This window comes from Lethenteron reissneri, chromosome 38 (genome assembly GCF_015708825.2).
Source record: "Lethenteron reissneri isolate LAM-NWPU_2019-01 chromosome 38, ASM1570882v1, whole genome shotgun sequence".
NCBI lineage: Eukaryota > Metazoa > Chordata > Hyperoartia > Petromyzontiformes > Petromyzontidae > Lethenteron > Lethenteron reissneri.
Genome location: NC_083816.1, coordinates 3,995,425 through 4,015,909, shown reverse-complemented (window position 1 = coordinate 4,015,909; position 20,485 = coordinate 3,995,425). Strand labels below are relative to the sequence as shown.

General features: G+C 57.2%; 1 protein-coding gene across 1 annotated transcript in view; it reads right to left on the bottom strand.

Moving 5' to 3' along the window:
- LOC133351725 (plexin-B1-like) overlaps nucleotides 1–20,485 on the bottom strand; it is a 52,012-nt gene that overhangs the window by 3,530 nt on the left and 27,997 nt on the right. The window contains 27 exon segments of the mRNA XM_061567156.1: nucleotides 192–266; nucleotides 670–745; nucleotides 4,147–4,211; nucleotides 5,253–5,321; nucleotides 5,323–5,401; nucleotides 5,852–6,012; nucleotides 6,466–6,632; nucleotides 6,812–6,899; nucleotides 7,375–7,478; nucleotides 8,216–8,375; nucleotides 9,085–9,231; nucleotides 9,615–9,681; nucleotides 9,952–10,130; nucleotides 10,825–11,039; nucleotides 11,484–11,584; nucleotides 12,169–12,317; nucleotides 12,572–12,721; nucleotides 12,879–13,109; nucleotides 14,507–14,756; nucleotides 15,878–16,054; nucleotides 16,308–16,441; nucleotides 17,010–17,118; nucleotides 17,623–17,771; nucleotides 17,924–18,084; nucleotides 18,437–18,530; nucleotides 19,072–19,188; nucleotides 19,661–19,792. Of these exon segments, the coding sequence (XP_061423140.1) occupies nucleotides 192–266; nucleotides 670–745; nucleotides 4,147–4,211; nucleotides 5,253–5,321; nucleotides 5,323–5,401; nucleotides 5,852–6,012; nucleotides 6,466–6,632; nucleotides 6,812–6,899; nucleotides 7,375–7,478; nucleotides 8,216–8,375; nucleotides 9,085–9,231; nucleotides 9,615–9,681; nucleotides 9,952–10,130; nucleotides 10,825–11,039; nucleotides 11,484–11,584; nucleotides 12,169–12,317; nucleotides 12,572–12,721; nucleotides 12,879–13,109; nucleotides 14,507–14,756; nucleotides 15,878–16,054; nucleotides 16,308–16,441; nucleotides 17,010–17,118; nucleotides 17,623–17,771; nucleotides 17,924–18,084; nucleotides 18,437–18,530; nucleotides 19,072–19,188; nucleotides 19,661–19,792 (3,606 nt within the window).

Genomic DNA, 20,485 nt, shown 5'->3' with positions numbered 1-20,485 from the left:
AGCGTGACCGTTGGAGCTGCCCGACAGACGGGCGTCCACGTTGCGCAAGGCCAACCATCGCGGCGGTCAGAAGGTGGAGCGAGCGAGTCAACTCGATGCTACGTGGCGATCGAGCGGGTCAAACGCTCGTCTGCTGGCTGGCATCCCAGCCCGGGAGCGTGGTGGTGTGGTGGTGTGGGGGGGGAACTCGCCTGGTCGTAGTACTTGTTGACGTATGTGTAGAGCTCGTGAAGCGCCACCATCGAGTTGAGTTCGTTTGAGTTGTTCTGGGGATGCAGCAGATCCGCGCGTTACGCACGCACGTATGCACACACACAAACGTACACAAGTGGTCTGCACACACACACACGCAAGTGGTCCATACAAATATAAAGATCCCCCGTATAGCCTTAACAGACTGTTGGGACAAGTACTGTTAGCAAGCAGCTATGAAGGCCGGCACAGTACACGAGGGGATGGGTTGCCAACAACGCACTCTGCCGACATTGTCTCCCCAGTGCTGATGTTTTACACACCGCACCAGGTACTGATTTGAGGCCGAGTCGACCTAGAGGAGGGCCAGAACTACTTCAGATAATCGTCACTGATGTTGGGCGCGAGCGGGAATTGATCTCGGGTCGCCAGGTTTGTAGTGCAGCGCGGTGAGCACTGCACTACCGCTCCACTCACCCGTGACTCCTCGGAGAGTTCCGTTCTCATGTCCTCATCCCGGACCGGTACCATCTGGCGGATGTCTGCGTAATACCTGGAGTGGAGACACACGCACATACACAGGCACGCACGCACGCGAGTGCACACACGGGTATATTTAGAAGTGAATTACTGATTCCGTTCATGGTTGTCTCAATCATAGTATGCCTCTTCAAACTAAACACAATGATGAGGAAAATGTATCAATAAATAGTTCAAGGTTGTTTGAGTATATATGTTCTCTTGTAAGGAACTTGGCACTACAGGCATGAGTCTAAATTAACTTGAGAGCTACGTGACAACGAGAATCCTGGGTGGCCATTAAACCGTGAAGTTGCGCTACACCAGGCGTGGAACCCGAGGCCAAATGCACACAAACCATCTCTCCAAAAAAGTAGATTGATGACCATGCTGTGGAAGTTTAATTCAAATTGCGAGGTCCCCCTTGGAAAGGTCTCCCGCACCTCCGACTAGCACGGTTGGCTACGTAAGATGTGAAAGAAGTTCAACATGCATACATATGTCGTCTCAAATAATGTTTAGAGAACATCTCCCTCATGTGAAAGATACGATGAGCATTACAAGTATCAATGCTCAGAACGACTAGAAATGGCCAGAAGAAGACCAAAGGAGATCCAAAGCTCGAGAGCACCCAGAGAGTGAGAGAGCATCCAGACAGCCAGAGAGTGAGAGAGCGTCCACACAGCCAGAGATTGAGAGAGCATCCAGACAGCCAGAGAGTGAGAGAGCATCCAGACAGCCAGAGAGTGAGAGAGCGTCCACACAGCCAGAGAGTGAGAGAGCACACAGACAGCCAGAGAGTGAGAGAGCGTCCACACAGCCAGAGAGTGAGAGAGCGTCCACACAGCCAGAGAGTGAGAGAGCGTCCACACAGCCAGAGAGTGAGAGAGCGTCCACACAGCCAGAGATTGAGAGAGCGTCCAGACAGCCAGAGAGTGAGAGAGCGTCCACACACCCAGAGATTGAGAGAGCGTCCACACAGCCAGAGAGTGAGAGAGCGCACAGACAGCCAGAGATTGAAAGAGCGTCCAGACAGCCAGAGAGTGAGAGAGCGTCCAGACAGCCAGAGAGTGAGAGAGCGTCCAGACAGCCAGAGATTGAAAGAGCGTCCAGACAGCCAGAGAGTGAGAGAGCGTCCACACAGCCAGAGATTGAGAGAGCGTCCACACAGCCAGAGATTGAAAGAGCGTCCACACAGCCAGAGATTGAAAGAGCGTCCAGACAGCCAGAGAGTGAGAGAGCGTCCAGACAGCCAGAGAGTGAGAGAGCGCACAGACAGCCAGAGAGTGAGAGAGCGTCCAGACAGCCAGAGAGTGAGAGAGCGCACAGACAGCCAGAGAGTGAGAGAGCGTCCAGACAGCCAGAGAGTGAGAGAGCGTCCACACAGCCAGAGATTGAGAGAGCGTCCACACAGCCAGAGATTGAGAGAGCGTCCAGACAGCCAGAGATTGAGAGAGCGTCCAGACAGCCAGAGATTGAGAGAGCGTCCAGACAGCCAGAGAGTGAGAGAGCGTCCACGCAGCCAGAGAGTGAGAGAGCGTCCACACAGCCAGAGATTGAGAGAGCATCCAGACAGCCAGAGAGTGAGGGAGCGTCCAGACAGCCAGAGATTGAAAGAGCGTCCACACAGCCAGAGAGTGAGAGAGCACACAGACAGCCAGAGAGTGAGAGAGCGTCCACACAGCCAGAGAGTGAGAGAGCGTCCAGACAGCCAGAGAGTGAGAGAGCGTCCACACAGCCAGAGAGTGAGAGAGCGTCCAGACAGCCAGAGAGTGAGAGAGCGTCCACACAGCCAGAGAGTGAGAGAGCGTCCACACAGCCAGAGAGTGAGAGAGCGCACAGACAGCCAGAGAGTGAGAGAGCGTCCACACAGCCAGAGAGTGAGAGAGCGTCCAGACAGCCAGAGATTGAGAAAGCGTACACACAGCCAGAGATTGAAAGAGCGTCCAGACAGCCAGAGAGTGAGAGAGCGTCCAGACAGCCAGAGAGTGAGAGAGCGTCCAGACAGCCAGAGATTGAGAGAGCGTCCAGACAGCCAGAGAGTGAGAGAGCGTCCACACAGCCAGAGAGTGAGAGAGCGTCCACACAGCCAGAGAGTGAGAGAGCGTCCACACAGCCAGAGATTGAGAGGGCGCCCAGCGGACCAGAGCCAGAGAGCGCTCACAGGCAGAGCCAGGGCCAACCCCGATGTTCACGTTGGCTGACGAGCATGCACTCCGCCCCCCCTCCCCACCCCACGTGCTTGTGAGGCTTCTCTCGATGTATTTGCACGAGAACGGCCGAAACGCCGGGTAACCTCTCAGAGGTTCAGTTGTAAAAAGCAGTGGAGATGACGAAAGAAAATGGTTCGATTTTCGGTTGTTGAATAATATAGAGCCGAGACAAACCGCAAGTGACAATAAAGAGACTCAAAGTGAGTGAGATACGTTGGCATTGTATCCAACTGTGCTACAAAGGTCACGTGCCATGGATGACACGAGCTGAACAACACGAGACTACTGTAAACCACCAAAAGCTCGTGAATAATTACCACGGTTAAGATTCGTCTGTCCCGTCGGGACAGTGAATGAACAGGAACACCATCATCATTCTACACATCGGCAAGACTTGACTACAACTGGCAAGCCAATGGCTGCATCAATCACCTGGCTGCGGCTGTCATGACCAATCAAGCCGCTGTCTGCGCTGTTCCAAGTAACCGCGTGTGTGATGACTTCACAGTCACACACAGCAACAGACTCCGACACGCTTGCCCCATGTCACCTTCTCAACCCGAGCTTGAGAGACCGAAATCTGAGTGACACCTTTGTTGCCTTTGCCGAATCATACACATCATATTGTGCATGGGGCGATGCATTAACCTAAATTCAAAATTAAGCTATTGATTCGTTTATTTTTGTTTTCATTGGTATAACCGTATCAAGTATTATTTGGTTGAGTGTCAGTTGCATATTCAATGACTGGTGCTCGGATCTTTTATAAATAAGATACTTGTTTGTATTAAAACAATCGGTCTCTGTGTGTCTCGTTGAACAGCGTGTCAAATCCATCCGTTACGTGTGAGAAATCTAAGAATCTGAACAAGGTTGGCATTTGTCGTTGTGTATAACGAATACATCATATCCATATGCCATTGTGCAGAGAAAATAAGTCATATCGAGGACGAATCAAATATTATTTTAAATGACAAATACCTTCAACAACTACAGTGATGTCATTGCGTTCTTGAAAAATACAACATTTAAGTAAACGCATCACTAAATGCAAACGTACACAGGCAAAAGACAAAGTCACCCCCATATAGCCTTTAACAGACTGTTGGTGTAAGTGTTGGGTGGCTCTGAGTAAGTTCCAAATGAACAAGGGAAGTTGTTGTTTGCCGTGCGTAGCAATGGGCTCTGCTGTGGCGATGTCCGTGAGTGGCGAGGGCCGTACTTTTCCACCATTTTCTTGTAGCCGGAGATTTCCCTTGCGTAGAGCAGCTTGTTGATGGGGGAGTCCTGCATACAGAAATAGAAAGAGATACGCGGGAGAAAGACACGGGGACAGAGAGAGAAACGGAGAGAAAGACGTGGGGACAGAGAGAGACACGGGGGCAGAGAGCAACACGGAAGGAGAGAAACACGTGGAGAAAGAGACATGGGGAGAGAGAAACACCGGGAGAGACAGGGAGAGAGACAAGGAGAGAAAGGCATGGGGAGAGAGGGCACGGGGAGAGAGTAATCAGTGTGTATTTACAAAGCAGCGTCAAGACTGAGTGGTCCATGAGCCAGGGTGAAAATATTCACGGCCACATCACAGCGGCATCATGTGTGCAGAAAGTTACCAACGGGAGTGAATCGCAATTACATTTAAAAATGAATTGCCTACCAGTAACAGTTTTATGTATAAACACCTTCAGGGTGGTGGCGACGATCCAAATGTCTAGTACCGTCCCACGAAATAACATAACGAGTCTCGCAAAAGGAGAACCGATGTAGCCGCAGGGACAGCCGGCGTGCACTCAGTCACGTGTGACACTGGCAGCACTGGACGCTTGTGATTTGTGACTCGGCAACAGGCAAGGGGAGAAAGCTCAGCGACGATTCGTTTCGCTGGGCTTCCCCTCTTCGTTGTGTCCTCAGAATGGCCGACCAATGCAAACACCGAGGTTTGACCTTCCGGCCAGAGATAGCAAACAGGCTGAGATATACGTGTGTACATTTTTCTGAAAGGTGGAATTTCAAGGGCACTCGACTTTGCGCGTCTGGTCCTCGGTGTGCTCTTGTTCTATGTCTCCGCGTGCTCATGTGTGTCTAGATGTATTTGGCTGCTAGAAATTTCCAAGTGATAAGCCGCTTCGTTGAGCTATCATTTGCATCAAGGTCACTTCTGAAAAGAGCTATACAGCTCAGTGGGCCTTACCTGGTAAAATAAAAATAGTCTGTTTCGGTTTTAGATGTTCATGTGCGTCTCGATACTCGTGCGTGTCTCGATGATCGTGTGTATCTAGATGCCCTTGCTGCTCGTGACATGCTCATGCTGCTCACGATGACACTCACCCGGCCCAGCTTCTGCTCCTGGGTGGTGCACGAGTCCATGAAGGTCTGCGCGATCACGGAGAGCGACGCAGTCCACAATGTCGCTCACCTGCACGTCGAACACGAAGTTCGGGTTCTTCAGAATGTTTACCCAGAACCTGAGCGGCAGGCTGGAACACGCGCAGGAGAGGGGGCGGGGGGGGGGTACAGAGCAGGTTGGTCAGTCATACCCCCAGTTACACTGGCACATCTGAGCGGAGCCAGCGTCAGGCCGGCACGTTACAGGCGATTTTCCCACTAGATATTTGTCGAGCCAAGCCAGAACCAAACCGCGACATGCTGTGTCACAAGACGACGCTTGAAGCTGGCTCGGGGCCAAGCAGGGCCAGGGGGCGGGGCGAATGACGCATTTGTTGCAGTGCAACGTTATGTCGGCGTGTGGCAAAGACGCGGCGTTGCAAAGACGCGGCGTCGCCACGCCATCTTACACACGCCTCAACTCGTGCGTCGCATGCGACGTCGGGTGGCACAGCTTCGCTCGGTTATCTCGTGGACAAAATAGGTGTGGGGGGAGGGGCGGGGCCTTCGGTGGAGCGGCGAGTGTGTACGGGCGCCGCCACCTGTTAGTCTTCCAGATGTGGATGGTCTCCGGGTCCTCGATGCCGTGCCGCTCAGCCGCCTCGTCCAGGAAGTCGAAGAAGTACTTGACGGCAGGCGGCACCGGACGGCTCGTGCTCAGCACCACCCGGAAGAAGTCGTCGACGAACTTCTGCAGGATGCCCTGCGGAGGGACGGACACGCGCACACCGGCGCGACACTCACGCAACGTGCACGCGGCAACGCCACGATCGCACACCCCCACGGAGGCGTCACACTCGATGAGAGAGTGCAGCTGCACCTCATGTACCACGTAAACATGCAAATGTTGGTCCAATTTTGGCCCAAGCTTGCTTGATGTTTACCAGGGCAGCTCCCGAGTGACTTTCCAAATCGACAAAGAATAACTCCACTCCGGGTATCGGATTCGAAGTTGAATCAACTGCGGAGCCTGTGCCAGGCCTCGCGCGATTGCGAGGCCGGGGGAGCTGCTACCTCGGCATGTGTGAGCGTAGGGCAAAGACCGGGAGACGCGCGGTCACCGCTGTTGTCGCAGGTCAGCGGACTTGTTCTCCACCAGAGTCAGAAGAGGGGGACGAGGAAGCGGAGGAGGAAGAAGCGGAGGAGCAAGCGGTACCTTCATGGAGAGCAGGCGCGTGAGGTAGATCTCGGGGATGACCTTGGTGCGGTCGCGCTCGCGCATGCTGCTGCGCTTGCTGCGGTGCACCTCCACGTCGTCCGTGGACTTGACGAGGTGCCAGCGCTGGAAGCCGCCCTCTTCACCGTCCTCCAGCATCGGGGTTCCTGCACAGATCACGCCGTCAAGTCATCGCCATCGTCGTCGGGCGCCAAGGTGGTGGCGTCAGCACTACGACGAGTTCCCATAACGTTGGCGCGGAGTGGGAACCGCCGGGCCTATGTTGGGGCGACGTCACAGGTTCGCTGGGTGCATGCATGTGTTGCTGGCATGCGTCGCCACTCACGCTCGCCGACACAGTGGTCGCGGTGCTGGTCCTGAACGTGGCTGCTTTTGAACCTCTGTACGAGTGCCACCGTCGCTCCGTCGGGGACCTGTGGCAACGGACAGAGCCGCGCTATGTTGCAGGCAGGCCGCGGCCAAACCGCACCGCACGGCCAACGCGACAACCCTGGCCACCACAGCCACCGCGACCGTCGACAGGTGCCGGTTTGTGGTCGAACACGGATGGAAAAAACACTCAAACGGCAGAAGTGGAGGCACGTTTGTGATGAACAGCAGGACACGGGGTGGACGTGTCAGGGCCAACTGCGATCACGAGATAGCCGATCCTCCCCCCTGCCCCCTTCCCCCTCACCATGCCGCAGGCGTTAATTTCTGACTAAATGCAAATCATCACGTTTTAGTTTTGTCCAGTCAAGTGATGCTTTGTAGCTTCCAGTTACGAGCTTTATCACTGAGCAGCAGTAACACAAAGTCGCTAGGTAGGAGCAGAGCGATGAAGCCTGGATGGCGTTAGGGTTGGGGGTGAGAGGTTGAGAAGGTCGGGGGTCAGGGGACCATTGGCACCTTGTAGTGCTGCAGCGTGTTGACTCTCTTCCAGCGGCCGTGCGAGACGGACGTGACGTCCTCGTCCGAGAGGACCAGGTGCCCCGCATAGCCGTTGCGCCACTCTGCGCAGACACAAATAGCGTGGCCGCGTGGAAACACGGGTCAGAATGCCGGGCCAGCACCGCTGAGGTACTGGGTTCAGATCCGGGCTTCAATCGTCTGTGGAACTAAACAGGGCTCTCAAAAAGTACAGCGAGTTGATGATCACAGCCCGGTCACCGGTGACTCGCACAGAGCCGACCCATAGACTCAGATAAACCAAGTTGTGATTAAACTAGGTTCTCATGATGTGTAGTGAACGTATGGGTTCTGATGACACAAAAAACCTCAATGAATTTAAACATTTGATTTCTGCACTTCACTTGACTAAAGTTCAGCCCTGAGAATGAACAATATCCGTTTCACCGTCACGTGACGAACATTACTCTAGAATGTGAATGCGCTTCCTTCTCCGACGTGGACAAGAGGTCACTTGCAAGGGTCTCTAGGAGGTAGCTCTGTGAGATCCGCTTCCGCAGGCCCTTCTTGATAACACGAAGGGTGGCACCGCTGTCTGAGCGGGTGCTCCCGTGTCATGGCACCCCCAATGCCGACACGGCAACAGGGATACGATGGGGCAAATATTACAACATCAAGATAACACGCAAACATAATACGGCCGTAGCTCCCACCAAGAGCGATATCACGCGAGCCCAAACAGGAAGTGGTTGCAAGGCCGCACCCCACCTCACCCCTGCCCCTCCACCAGCCCCCCCCCCTCCTCCCCCCGCATCACGAGCCACCGGCGAGGGACACCCACCAAGTTCGACGTCGCAGATGGGGGGGCGCTGCGAGAAGGGCAAGTTCTTGTAGACCTGCTCCAGGATCTTCTCCTTGGCCTGATGTACGCTGTCGCAGTCCAGCAGGCGCACGGGCGTGGGCTGCTCCTCAATGCTGCCCTGCACCGTCACGTTCAGCATCTGCCGCCGCCGCACGCACGCACGCCACCGCGTAGCCTTAACAACACCGTCGGGGCGAGTGTTGCGAGCGAGTATCTAGGAAGGCTGGCACGGCGCACGAGGTGCTGGTGTGGCCGGTTTTATGCCGGCCAAGCATCGCATACACACATAGACCCAAGTACAGTATATGGAAATATATATATAGACACGTACACACACAAGACAAGCGCTCTCCTGTGTACCCTTGACAGACTTTTGGGGCACGTATGAAGTCCGGCAGAGCACATGAGGGGGTGGGTGGCCAGAATCACACCCAGCCGCCTTTGTCTCCCCAGTGCTGATGTTTTCACGTCACACCAGGTGTTAATTTATCTCTCACCCCTGTGTTGAGATGGTGTGCCACGGTGGAGAGATGTTTACTACCTTGCCTGGTATACAGGAGGTCGTGGGTTCAATCCCGATCCTGATGCCTACTGTATATTTGGAGTTGTATGTATGGTCGGGTAGTTTTTTCTGCAGGTCCTCCAGTTTTTCCCTTCCACATTTAGAAACATGCATTTAAACTATTTGGCTGCTATAAATGTCCACGTGATAAGCCACTTCGTTGCGCTATCATTTGTGGCCATGTTGCATCTGAAAAAGAGCTAAATAGCTCAGTGGGCCTTACCTGGTAAAATAAAACATAGTTTACTTTGTAATAGTTTAATAGCTGCTGATGTCGTCGTCATACCAGTTGTTGGTACTCAACGTCCTCCCCGAGCAGACGGTTGTCGTTGAGCGAGTACTTAGCCTTGCCCAGCACTACGTCCACGGGGCCCTTCTCCACCTGGTGCTTGATGGCCTTGAACAGCGTGAAGAGCGACTCCCCCGCCGTCTCCTGCAGGTCAAAACAAAGCGCTCGTCGTCCACGGAGGAGACACGGGTTGGGGGGGGGGAAGAGGCGACGGGCTCGTCGTACGTGCTGGCTCGGGCAACGCGGCATCCGATCGAGGCTGGCATCGAGTCACCTCGCGCCGCGTAGGGGCGAGCTGTTGTTAGCGGATCCCCTAGAAGAGCTGCCCTGAGGGGGTCCCTTAGGTGGGCTGCCATTAGCGGGTCCCCTAAGCGAGCGGCTGTTAGTTAGGGGGTCTCCGAGGCGAGCTTCGTGTCAGACGCAACAGTGCCTCCTCATCATTGGAACCTCCTCCTTCGAGCAGGGCACCCCCCACCCCACCCACCCCCCTCCACCCCATTTGACCCCGTGAACTCGTAGTTGCCCACCTTCAGGAATTTGTAAAGGCAGATGGACATCCAGTTGGTGAGCATCTTTTCCACCACCGTCTCAGTCCTTTAAAAAAAAAAAAACGATAGATGCATTTAGTTACAGCGATTGTCAACACAGGCGCATTTAATTGTACATTTGTTCTGATTTATTGCAATTTCTGGGAGCGGCCGTGACCGCCCGTGCCTCCGAATAATGAGCCATAGTGGCTTTCGGTGAGAGTGCGCGCGTCGTGTGCGTGCCGGGTGTCGTGCGCGCGGATGGGCCGAGCGATCCGTGTCGCCGCCGTGTCGCCGCCGTGTCGCCAGCGGTGCGTACCCTCATGCCGGCTCTTACCGTCGCAGCATGAGCTTGGGGTTCTTGGCCACGTACTGCTCCATGAGGTCGTTGAGCAGGGTCTTGAGGATGTCGGTATAGTACTCCAGGTTGCCGTGCAGCGCCACCGTGAGCAGCGACGCCACGCAGCCGCGGTCGCGTGCCGAGAAGGTCGGCTGTCGCTCCAGCGTGTGGATGAACTGCGGAGAGAGGGGCGGCGCGAGAGGAACGGTGACGCAGGGGGGAGCGACACGGGGAGCGACACACGGGCAGTGACGCAGCGGTGAGAGACAGAGGGTGGTGACAACGGCAAGGGTAGGCGTTTGCTTTTTCTGGTCTGGGTCTTCCCTGAATGAACATCGATGAGCCCGTGGCATCGTTCGCAAAGGTGGCAATTGCGTGCCGATGCCGGCGCCCAAAATCCACGTCGGCACCCCGCGCTCGTTTATCCGGTTACGTTGTTCGCGTGCGGGTTAGACACAACGTGAATTCAAACGCTATTACTGGAGTGCGTAGTTCATACAAACAAGGGCCCTGGAGGACTTAATATGCTGCTGGAGCAGTCAGCGAGCAGCTATGAAGGCCGGCACGGCGCGCGATACGGGGGGTTGTGGCCAACACCGCGCCTGCGCGGCAGCATTTGTCTCCCCACTCGTGGTACTCATTTAAGGTCGAGTCGACCAAGGGGGATGTAGGCCCACGACCAGTTTCTTTATCGGTCGTCGAGCAGAAAATTGAACTCGGGTCGCCGGGTTCCGTGGCACGGCGCGCCGACCGCCACGTCGACGCGTGCTCCCAGACGCGCACACAAACACAGAGGTTCCCGTGTAGTCGTAACAGACCGCGCGGGGCAAGCGCGCACACGCGGGCACACGCGGGCACACGTAGAAGCACCTTGGTGAGGAAGGGCTTGCTGTTGAGCAGGTTCGACAGCTGGCTGAGGCCCTGCTCCACGGTCTGCCGCCGCGCCTCCGACACGTCGAGGGAGCGCGACAGCGGGGAGCTGCTGCCGGGGAAGAAGATGCGCTCCGTGTAGAGCTTGTAGTCGCGGAAGGGGATGCCCATGCCGAGGAGGTCGCTCGACACGTCGTTCATCTCCGTCATCAGGTCTACGAGGGGACGGAGAGGGAGCGAGCGGCAAACGCCATCAACGCCACCACCACCACTCACTGCCGTTACCAACCACTACGACCACCACCAATCACCAACAACAACAACCACGTAATTCGCCACTAAATAGCGGTGACGTCACCACGGCGCTTGTGCCAGGCTATGTGCGCTTTAAGGCCACGTGAAGTGTTGAACGGCCGCTGGCAGGAGGTCACGGGACAGACCCATGTGCCATAGGCTGACTGACTGAGATGACTGGCAGATGCAATAGCTGTGCCCCCTACTGTGCCAACTCGCTGCATTTTAGCTGCCCGGCGCTCCGCTCGTTGTTACGAGCGTCGCTCCTCTCCTCTCTGTTGTTGCTGGAGGGCGACTGCCTTCAACTGCCCAGTAGCGTCCTTCACGAGCCGCCTCCGCCTGCTGCGCCTGCTTGCACCCCTCACCTGTGAACTGCTTCTTGCACTGGTCGCGCACGTTGGTCTCCAGGCTCTCCAGCTGTATCTGCACCTTCTTGTAGTCCCGCAGCGCCTTCTTGCTCTTTCTCCTGTGAACGTCCCACACGACGCGGTCACTCAGCGCGACGCGGTCACTCGGGGAAACGTGATGATGTTGTTGTTGTTATTTATGATGATGTACGTGTGTGTGTGTTGAACTTCTTTCTGTCCTAATCGAAGGTGTGGGGTCATGTCCATCTCACATTCATTGGTTCGCTCCTAAGTCCATCTCCTGCTTTCCTAGCCACGCTTCCCCAGACAGGAACGGTTGGAAACTCCCAGGGTGCCCCCCCCCCTCCCCCTCGGGAACTGCTTGTGGCTGGCTCCCATCGTGGGTGCGAACCCAGCGCGTGGTGCGCACGCTGGGGAAGTGGGAGTACGGGTGAAAGAGAAGGATTGTGGCTGCGAGGGTGTTACGCCCCGTGCCAATCTGGCAAAGCCAATGGGCGCGCCAGTGTGGCAGTAGCACCGCCGACAGGTTTTTATCCACCCCGGCGCCCCACTCATCGTTGCGAGCGTCGCTTCTCCACCCTCCGATGTTGCCGGAGGGCGACTGCCTCCAGTGCCTCAAAGTGCACCCAGCCTGGCACTGCGCGGGTCGAGTCCTTCACGAGCCTGCTCCACACGTACGCACCTGTAGATGAATATGACGGCGACCACCAGCAGGGTGAGGACGGCGGCCGCCACACCAACCCCGATCTGCGCCTCGTGCGGGAAGTTGTTCGTCACCTCCATGTCGTACTCCACGGGGCCCAGGTTGTACTCCAGGTAACCCATGTGCACCTGTGGGGAGGGGGAGACATTGCGTCGGACGCTTCGCGCACCGGCGCCGCGGGTCACGCGGCAACGATCGCGCGTCGGTGCTACCGGGCCAAACCGTCCGCGGCGTGGACCACGCCGCACCATGCAAAACCGCTCCACGCACCACAGCGATGCGGCAATACTACGGCACATCGCAGCAATCCTACGTGGCCCCACGCCCAGCAACACGGGCAACCTCGCAGCACACCGCACGCAGCAGCGGTGGGAGTCCACACCGTGAAGTTGACGGTCCGTTTGGGGTCGGGGGCGCTGGCTGACGGGTTGCAGTAGAGGTCGTTGTCGGTGAGCGTGCGGATCTCGCACTCCTGGTCCCCGAGTGTCGCGCGCACCTCCACCTGGCTGATCGCCTGCTTCAGGTTCTCACCCTAGAGGCACGGGAGGGGGGGGTCAAGAGGTCGTGGGGGCCGTCTCGCTCCAACAGGCCGACGTCGCGGGTCAAGCTACTCCATACGCTTGATGTCAACTATTAACGACACCATCATTATTATAATAATAATAAAAAGGAAAGGGTCCTGCCCTCACCTTGGCCACAATGAGGCTGCCCGGCTTGAACTTGTAGGGCTTGCTCGGGTCCTCGTGGTTGAGCGGCAGCATCTTGGGGTCACTCACGTAGCGGAATTGGCCGTAGTCCAGTTGCAGGTCGTCCATGATAAAGAGGAGGCGCGTGGAGGCACCGGGCGGAACGACGTCCGACACGCTGGGCGAGTAGCAGCTCATGCTCGTCTCGTTCAGCACCTCGCAGCAGTCCTCCGCCTGCCGCAAGCACGCGCACACGCGTGTTCACAAGAGGAAAAGGTGCAGCCCTGCAATTGCATGCTCCTGCCACTTGCTGGTGGAAGGGCATATGCTCGAGGGAGCTCTAGAGATCCTCTCTAGGGAGCATTGTGGCCTACCCTCTGAACGGCTGGCCAGATGTTTGAGTTGGTGGGAGCGCCCGGAATTTTTTCCACCTGCAAACCCGTTACTACCACGGGGTTGGACTGCGCCAGGAGATGGAACCGGAGACCCATGGCCACTCCACCGCAACGACGACGGCAGGGGCAGCGTCCCGCCCGTCCAAACGTCGGAACAAGTGGTACGCTCCGCACACGCTACGAACAACAACGTGAAGCTAACACAAGCAAGAGGGGAGCGAGGGGAAGGCGCTGCAGCATGCGGCGCAGGGGCGAGCGCTGCACTGAGCCATAAACCTGACGACCCACGTTCGATTCCCGCTCACGGACAACACCAATGACTATTATCTGCACCAATCCTGGGCCTTCCCCCTTGGCTGACTTAGCCATAAATGAGTACCCGATGCACTGTGTAAACATCAGCATGGGCGTGTTGCTGGCCATCCACCCCCTCGCGTACCGTGTCGGCCTTAATAGGTGCTTGCTAACAGCACTTGCCCCAAAGATGGGTCGCCGGAGTGGTGGAGGAGGCACTAGAACGGATTAGTATGGCACAGCGGTGATAACCCGAAATAGGAAGTTCATAGCACGTCAGTGTGTCTGCAGTCATTGTTGCAATGCGTGAGTTCTATTGGGGTGAGGCCCCTGAACATTCTAACCGCTAAACCTGGTTGTCAGAGTGACTCTCTAACTCACCCATGGCAAGTGAGCCGAAATAATAATACGCGTCAGATGGTGGAGGGCTCTCGCCGCAATAATTTGACCGAATCATTACTTTAGTGGCCGAACCCAACATTCAATTACGAGTCAAAGGAGATCACATCACGAAAAATGGCCTCGCGGTAACCTAGCTGGGCCCAAGCACAGTGCACGGACAAAAGCTCTCAGCTTGTCCAAACTACGCACGCCTCTAAAACCCGCACTGTGGAGGCAGCAGCGAGGGTTGGTGGATCACGCACAAATTTCGCGCAACTCCCTCCCCCGTAGGGGAGGCATCATACCCTGGTTCGCCAGGGGAAGACAGTACAGCAAATGCGAACTTCATCTGCTCGGGGATAGAACACATGGGCTTTCTCTCGGTGCTCCGGTTTACTCCTATATGTAAGCACTCATTCATTGGGCTTGAGGAATCGTTGGTCATGCCGACTCCTCGTCACCTGGCCGCTGCTGCTCGCACCTGCCGAGTCGCTCTGTGTCTACGCGAGTGAGCGAGCAAACACTGATCGTGAGGCCGCGCCGTGCCCCCAGTGGACCCACCAGGACGGCGGTGCCCTGGGGCTTGCGGTGACGCTGCGCGGTTCCGGGTCGGCACAGAGTCGGGGATGCAGCCACGGCCCGGGATCTACGCGCCCACCCGCGGCTCCTCCTGCGGCGAGCCGCATCGTCGCCGGGGTCGGAGGAGACCGGCGCGGACCACGAGGACGCCGCGGCGACCACCTCCACCCGCACCAGCGGCTGCTCCACCGAGTCCAGGTTGGTGCCGGTGACCAGGATGGTGCGCCCTCCGCTGCGAGGTGTGACGCACGCACAGCGACAAAGACGCCGTCACGTTCGGCGCCCCGACGCACGCGCTTGTGTACGCACGGCAACGACGACGATGACGGCCGCCGTTCGCCACAGACCGACGGTGATGGCGCCACGGCGCCTGTGTCTGGCTCGGGGCAACTTCGGCACCGCGTGAAGTTCCAGAATCCGGCCAGATGGCTCAGCAGCAGAGTGAACACATCGCAATCGGAAGGTGATGAGTTCGGGGGGCGGGGGGGGGGAGTATGAAGTCAACAGTGGTTGCCCGATGGATAAACTTGCCCCCTGCCATAGCAATGTGGAATTTCCACCATTGGCTTAGTGCTGTAAACAGGAGATGAGCACCGCCTTGATGGCCCATTGAACACGGGTGACTGTGGTTCCCTGTTGGCAGGACGTCCCGGGACAGACCCAGGTGTTACGGGTTTACGGACCGGGATGATGGGACCCATGCACCTGGACACACGTGCATGTACGCACGAGAAACAAAGATTACGGTCGCTAGAAATTGGCTCGTCACTCCCACTGCACCCAACCAATCGGCTGCCATGAAGACAATGCCTCATGTCCGCCGCGATATCATCGCAATAATAAGAACCTCGATTTAAAGCTTTCGTGACTGCAGGAATTTATACTCTTTCGGTCAAGTCACGTAAATAAAAAATAATAGATCACGACGTTTCGATCGCAACACAAGCAAACGTCTTCAGGTGAGAGAGAGAGAGAGAAAGAGCTGCTGAGACGTGGTCTTATACAGGCCTGAGATGGTGCAACAAGGTCGGTGGGTGGAGCTAAAGATGGTCCAACCAACGGAGACTGGGTCAGTGGCCTTTGTATTGAGAGATTATAATAACCTCTATTTTATAAAGTGCCTTTCATATTAAAGTATCTCAAAAAATATTAATTAACGATGGACTTTTTTTACTGTGACATGTGAGTGAGTGATCCCGACCTCCCCTAAGTTATCCCACAACGTTGAATTGTCTGAACTCCCGTAAAGAATCGACGTCAAAGCTTTACGCTGTGACATCGATTCGAGTGCTCGGGGACCACCGGCCGACGGAGGCCTGCGAATTTAAACCTCGCGCTGCCGGGACGCCGCACCTGATGAAACTCTCCTTGGGCTCCACGTTGTGAACCTCGGGGTCCGGGGTGTAGGTGTAGAGGCCCGAGAGCCTGCGCTGCGCCAGCGGCCCATAGTGCAGCACCACCTCGGCCTCTCCGGGCTCCGGGTTGCTGCTCGTACGGCACCTCACCTCGCTCTCCGTCACCTCCACGTTCCTGCTTAAGAGAACAAATGCCGATCGGTCGGACGTACGAACAAACGAACCCTCGCACGGACGGACGAAGCGGATGTTCGCACGGACCAACGCACGGTCACGTAGAACGATAGACGAACGCGGCCACAGAGAAGAACGCACGGTCACGTGGACCAATGCAGAGAGAGACGTGCAGCCTCACGGATGAAAGCACGGTCGCACACACGGATGGATGGACGGACGGCCACACCACGCGCGCGGAGAGGCGCACGCACCTGCAGTTGGTGTTGCCGACCGTGACGGAGATGTCAGCGGCGCTGCCCGAGAACAGGTCGTCCCCGAGCACCCGCAGCATCGTGCCACCCGCGCGGGGCCCCTTCACTGGGAGGAACTCTTGAGGATGGGGGTCCTGCCGTCCGGCAAAAAGACACGGCAACAACCGTCGAATAAATAACAAAACGGCCAGCGTTCGGAAGGGAGGAGAGAGGTGGCACCGTACCCGCGTTTAGGGGGTGTGATCGCGATACGGGTTCATCCGCGGGCGGTACGGTGGCGGTGCGGGGATTGGCGCATGGCAACCGGAATCCGGTGATCCGGGTTCGATGCCTGCTCCATGAATGAAATCTGAACAAGTGCCATCGTCTCCTTTCCCAACGTTCTTACCAAACAGAGAGCCTTGCTCAATCCAAGCAACGTGTTGCCTGGCAGCCCAGCATTATTTTTCGGCTTCGGCCACGCAGCGATCCGGCCAGATTTTTTTGCCGCGAAACCCTCCACCGCCCGGCAAGGCCAAACAAATAAAATTGCCAAATTCGGCCAGATCACTACACGTGGCCTAACCCAAAATCAGTCGGAGCCGTTTGTTGCCGGCCGCTCGACGTTTTTGGCCCCCTTTGGGCCCCGAGCTCAAAGGGGTCCCGGATGTAATCTCTCCGAGCGAGAGGGGGCTGATGCGGGTCACTGCCGAGGGCGGCCACCTGGTAGGTGAAGAGCTGCGGCGCCGTCGCGGCCGAGTCGAAGCCTCGCAGCTTGAGCACCACGGGGCCCTGCGTGACGGCGCTCACGCTCGACAGCTCGCACACCACGCTGTGGGGGAGGTGGGGGGGGGCAACAAAAACAAATTCACACGCATGCACACACATAAAGAAAAAGATCCCCTGTATAGCCTTAACGGACTGTTGGGGCAAGTGCTGTTGGCGAGCACCTATGAAAGCCCAGCCGCCTTTGTCTCCCCAGGGCGCACACACAGCGAATGTGACCATCGTGACACTGGCACTCACACAGCTGCCTGATCACATGACCAAGAGGCCAGGTGTGAAGCTAAAGGGGTGGGGATTGTGTAAGACCCGAGGTGGCATCAACCTGTTGCCTAACTGTCACGCGGCGCACAAGACGTTAACGACGTGCCAATTATTTATCATTTTGTCCACGGGCGAGTCAAACAGCAAGTTTCACAAGTGAACAAAGCAGCGAGTCAGATCGGAATCGAGCGGGCGAGCCACCTCGTAATCCTCGGCGACACCCTCCTCCACCCGTCTCCACCTATTCCACCTCGTCCTCCACGCGCCCCCCCCCCCCCTTGCCACTTACCGTATCGAAATCTCGTAGAGCTCCACGACGAGGGGGCACGGCGCGCCAGCCACCGTCACCGCCTCCACGTCGTCCACCCGCTGGCCCATGTCGTGACCCCACACGGTGAGCCGCGTGCCGCCCTGCAGCGCCCCCGTCGTCGGCTCCACCTGCGGACAAACGAGGGCGACGCGCCACGGAGGGTCGCGCTCACGATCGGCAGGGAGCGGCGCGGACTCCCCACCCGGTGGGGGCCACCGTGCGACCGCCGCGTCGCACGCACGTGGCTGCTCACGGCCTCGTGCGGAACAGCGACTCTCACCCGCACGATGTTGGGCGCCGGGCAGGTGGAGAGCGGCGCGGCGCAGGTCTTGTTGTAGACGCACGTCGGCTTGACGCCGCACCACTGGCAGCCGTAGCTGGCGTTGGCGGCCAGGCACTGGCTGCAGTCGCGCCGGCCCTCCCCGCACTTGTACAGCGTCACTGCAGCGCCGGCAAAAACAGGGAACGGCGGTCAATACCGGCGTACGCCGCGCGCAGTGGCAATACGTCTCTCAATCAATGTTTTGATGCAAATCATCTGCTGCTGCTGCTGCTGCTGCTGCTACTGCCGAACGTGGCTGCAGGGTTACCTGAACAGACATATGTGCGAGCGATCCGAGAATAATCGACTCACTTTGATGGCAGCGTTGCTCAATTGTGAAAAACAGCTTTTAATTAAGAATATACATTAATCAATAGGAGCAGTGACGCTCTCGTTGTTAGCTCGTGAGACAGCGCGTGAGCGAGCGTCGGAGTGAGCGTGTTCACGAGCGTGCGGTCGCGCTTCGCGCACCCTGGAGGTCGTTGTGGTTGTCGATGTTGAACTGCGACGTCCACCGCACGGTCACGTCTGCAGGGACCTCCATGGCAGCCTCGTCGTAGTCGTACTGCAAGCACAACCGACACCATCGCCGCGTTACCGCGGAAACGCTGTTGGCGCGATAGCCACACCGAGTAGGGCCCAGGGAGAGACAGACATGGGCCGCAAGGAGGGCTAGGACATGTGTGTGTGTGCGTGCTTGTGTGGTACAGTAGGGGGTACAAGTGGTGCATCGGCCAGTCATCTCAGTACCGTCAACCCATGGAACCTGAGTCTGTCCCGAGACCTCCTGTGAGCTAGCCTTCTACACTTCACGTGGCCTCAAAGTGCACCTGACCTGGCACAGATACCGTGGTGACGTCACTGTCGCTAAGTGGCGAATGACGGTTGTATTGGTATTGAGGGCACTGGGGGGGGGGGGGTGGGGGGGCGGCCCAGGAAGGGACGTGCGCTTGTCAACGCGAGCGATCTAAGCGGCAGGCTGCTGCTGCTGCTGCTGCCGCTGGCGGTGGTGCTTAGACCCCGTTCACCGCGTGCCGGGTCTCAAAGCGAACATTGCGCAGTTCATCTTGGAATGGGCACCGTCGGATTTGCACGTCGGCGCTCACCTGGGCCACGTCGCAGGTGATGACCGTTTCGGAGCTGGTGACGTCGCTCGCCTGCGCCCCCACAGCGTGCGACTTCCCGTCCACCGTCACCAGGCACTCGAACGCCGGCACCTGCGTCTGAGATTAGTGCCAGCACCGGTGGTATGACGGCAGTGCGTGCGGCGGTGAGGAGAGTGGGGGTGGGGGGGGGGTGAAGGGGCAGATGTCAGGATGTGGGAGACCTGCCGAGGGCTTCAGTGAGCACTCAGCTGGCTCTGATTAACGTCCGATTGGCCGATTGCTCGAGTGAGTGAGTGATTGGTAAAGTGTGCGCTCTGTTCAATTGGTTTATTGGATGAGAGTTTGATCATCACCTTGGCCAAATAGGCTCATCCAATTCGCCGGTTTTATTTGTTGGGTTGAGTCCCTATGAGCAACGCGACTTTACGCAGAAATGCAATCGGACCGTTTCTTCCGAGAGCAACGGCGCTTTTAACGTCGGCCGTAACGCGTCAAAAATAATTAGGGATATAAATAGCCCTCGCCCAAATAAATCCAAGTTTGCGCGTGCCCACCCATGCCGTGCCCCCCCCCCCCCCCACTCCGTCACCTCCAGCAGGTTGAGGTTGCGGGCGACGAAGGCGAGGGCGGTGGAGAAGCGCGCGGGCACGAGGCTGGCGCTGGAGAAGCTCTCCAGGCACGGGCAGCTGCCGGGGCCCTTCATGGGTACGGCCAGCTCGTGCTGCAAGCGACAGTACACCGTCACACGGGCACGGGTAGGGGCAGGACTACAGACATTCCTAATTGATCCTGAATGCACCCCAATCCTCGAGATGTGTCTTCATTTCCCACCCATGCCCTCATCCTCTAGGTACGCTGCTGCCGCCATTCTCTAGATTTTATACACAACACTATCCCTGTTAGATGTGTCCTCCGAATCCCAGCCATGCCCTCTGACCCAGAGACGCTTCATCATCCTCTATACCCACGCCCCTATCCACTCGACACTCTGCACGAACATTACCCGCAGATATGCCACCCCAACTCTGGACGTGCCCGCCACCACCCCCCCCCCTCCCAAGTTCTGGTCACGGCTCTCAACCAGAGCCGTGCCCCAATTCCCCAAACCCATGGCCCTTATCCTATCACATTCCTCGGCGAGTAATTATTTAGCACAGAGGGCTACTAAAACGAGAAGAGCCTTGCACGGGCTTCACCATCGTGAACGCCAGCAAGCTCCCCACTCTGGTCATGCAGCTACGCAGGAAGAGACGCGAGGGAGGGAGCGAGGGAGCGAGGAGCCTTGGGAATCGAAGCCTCAGCACGAGTGAAGAAGGCCCCCAAAGCTTCTCCTTACCTCACCCAGGCAACAGCCAGAAGCACGAGCACGCAAGCACGCACGCACGCACACACGCACGCACGCACACACGCAGGC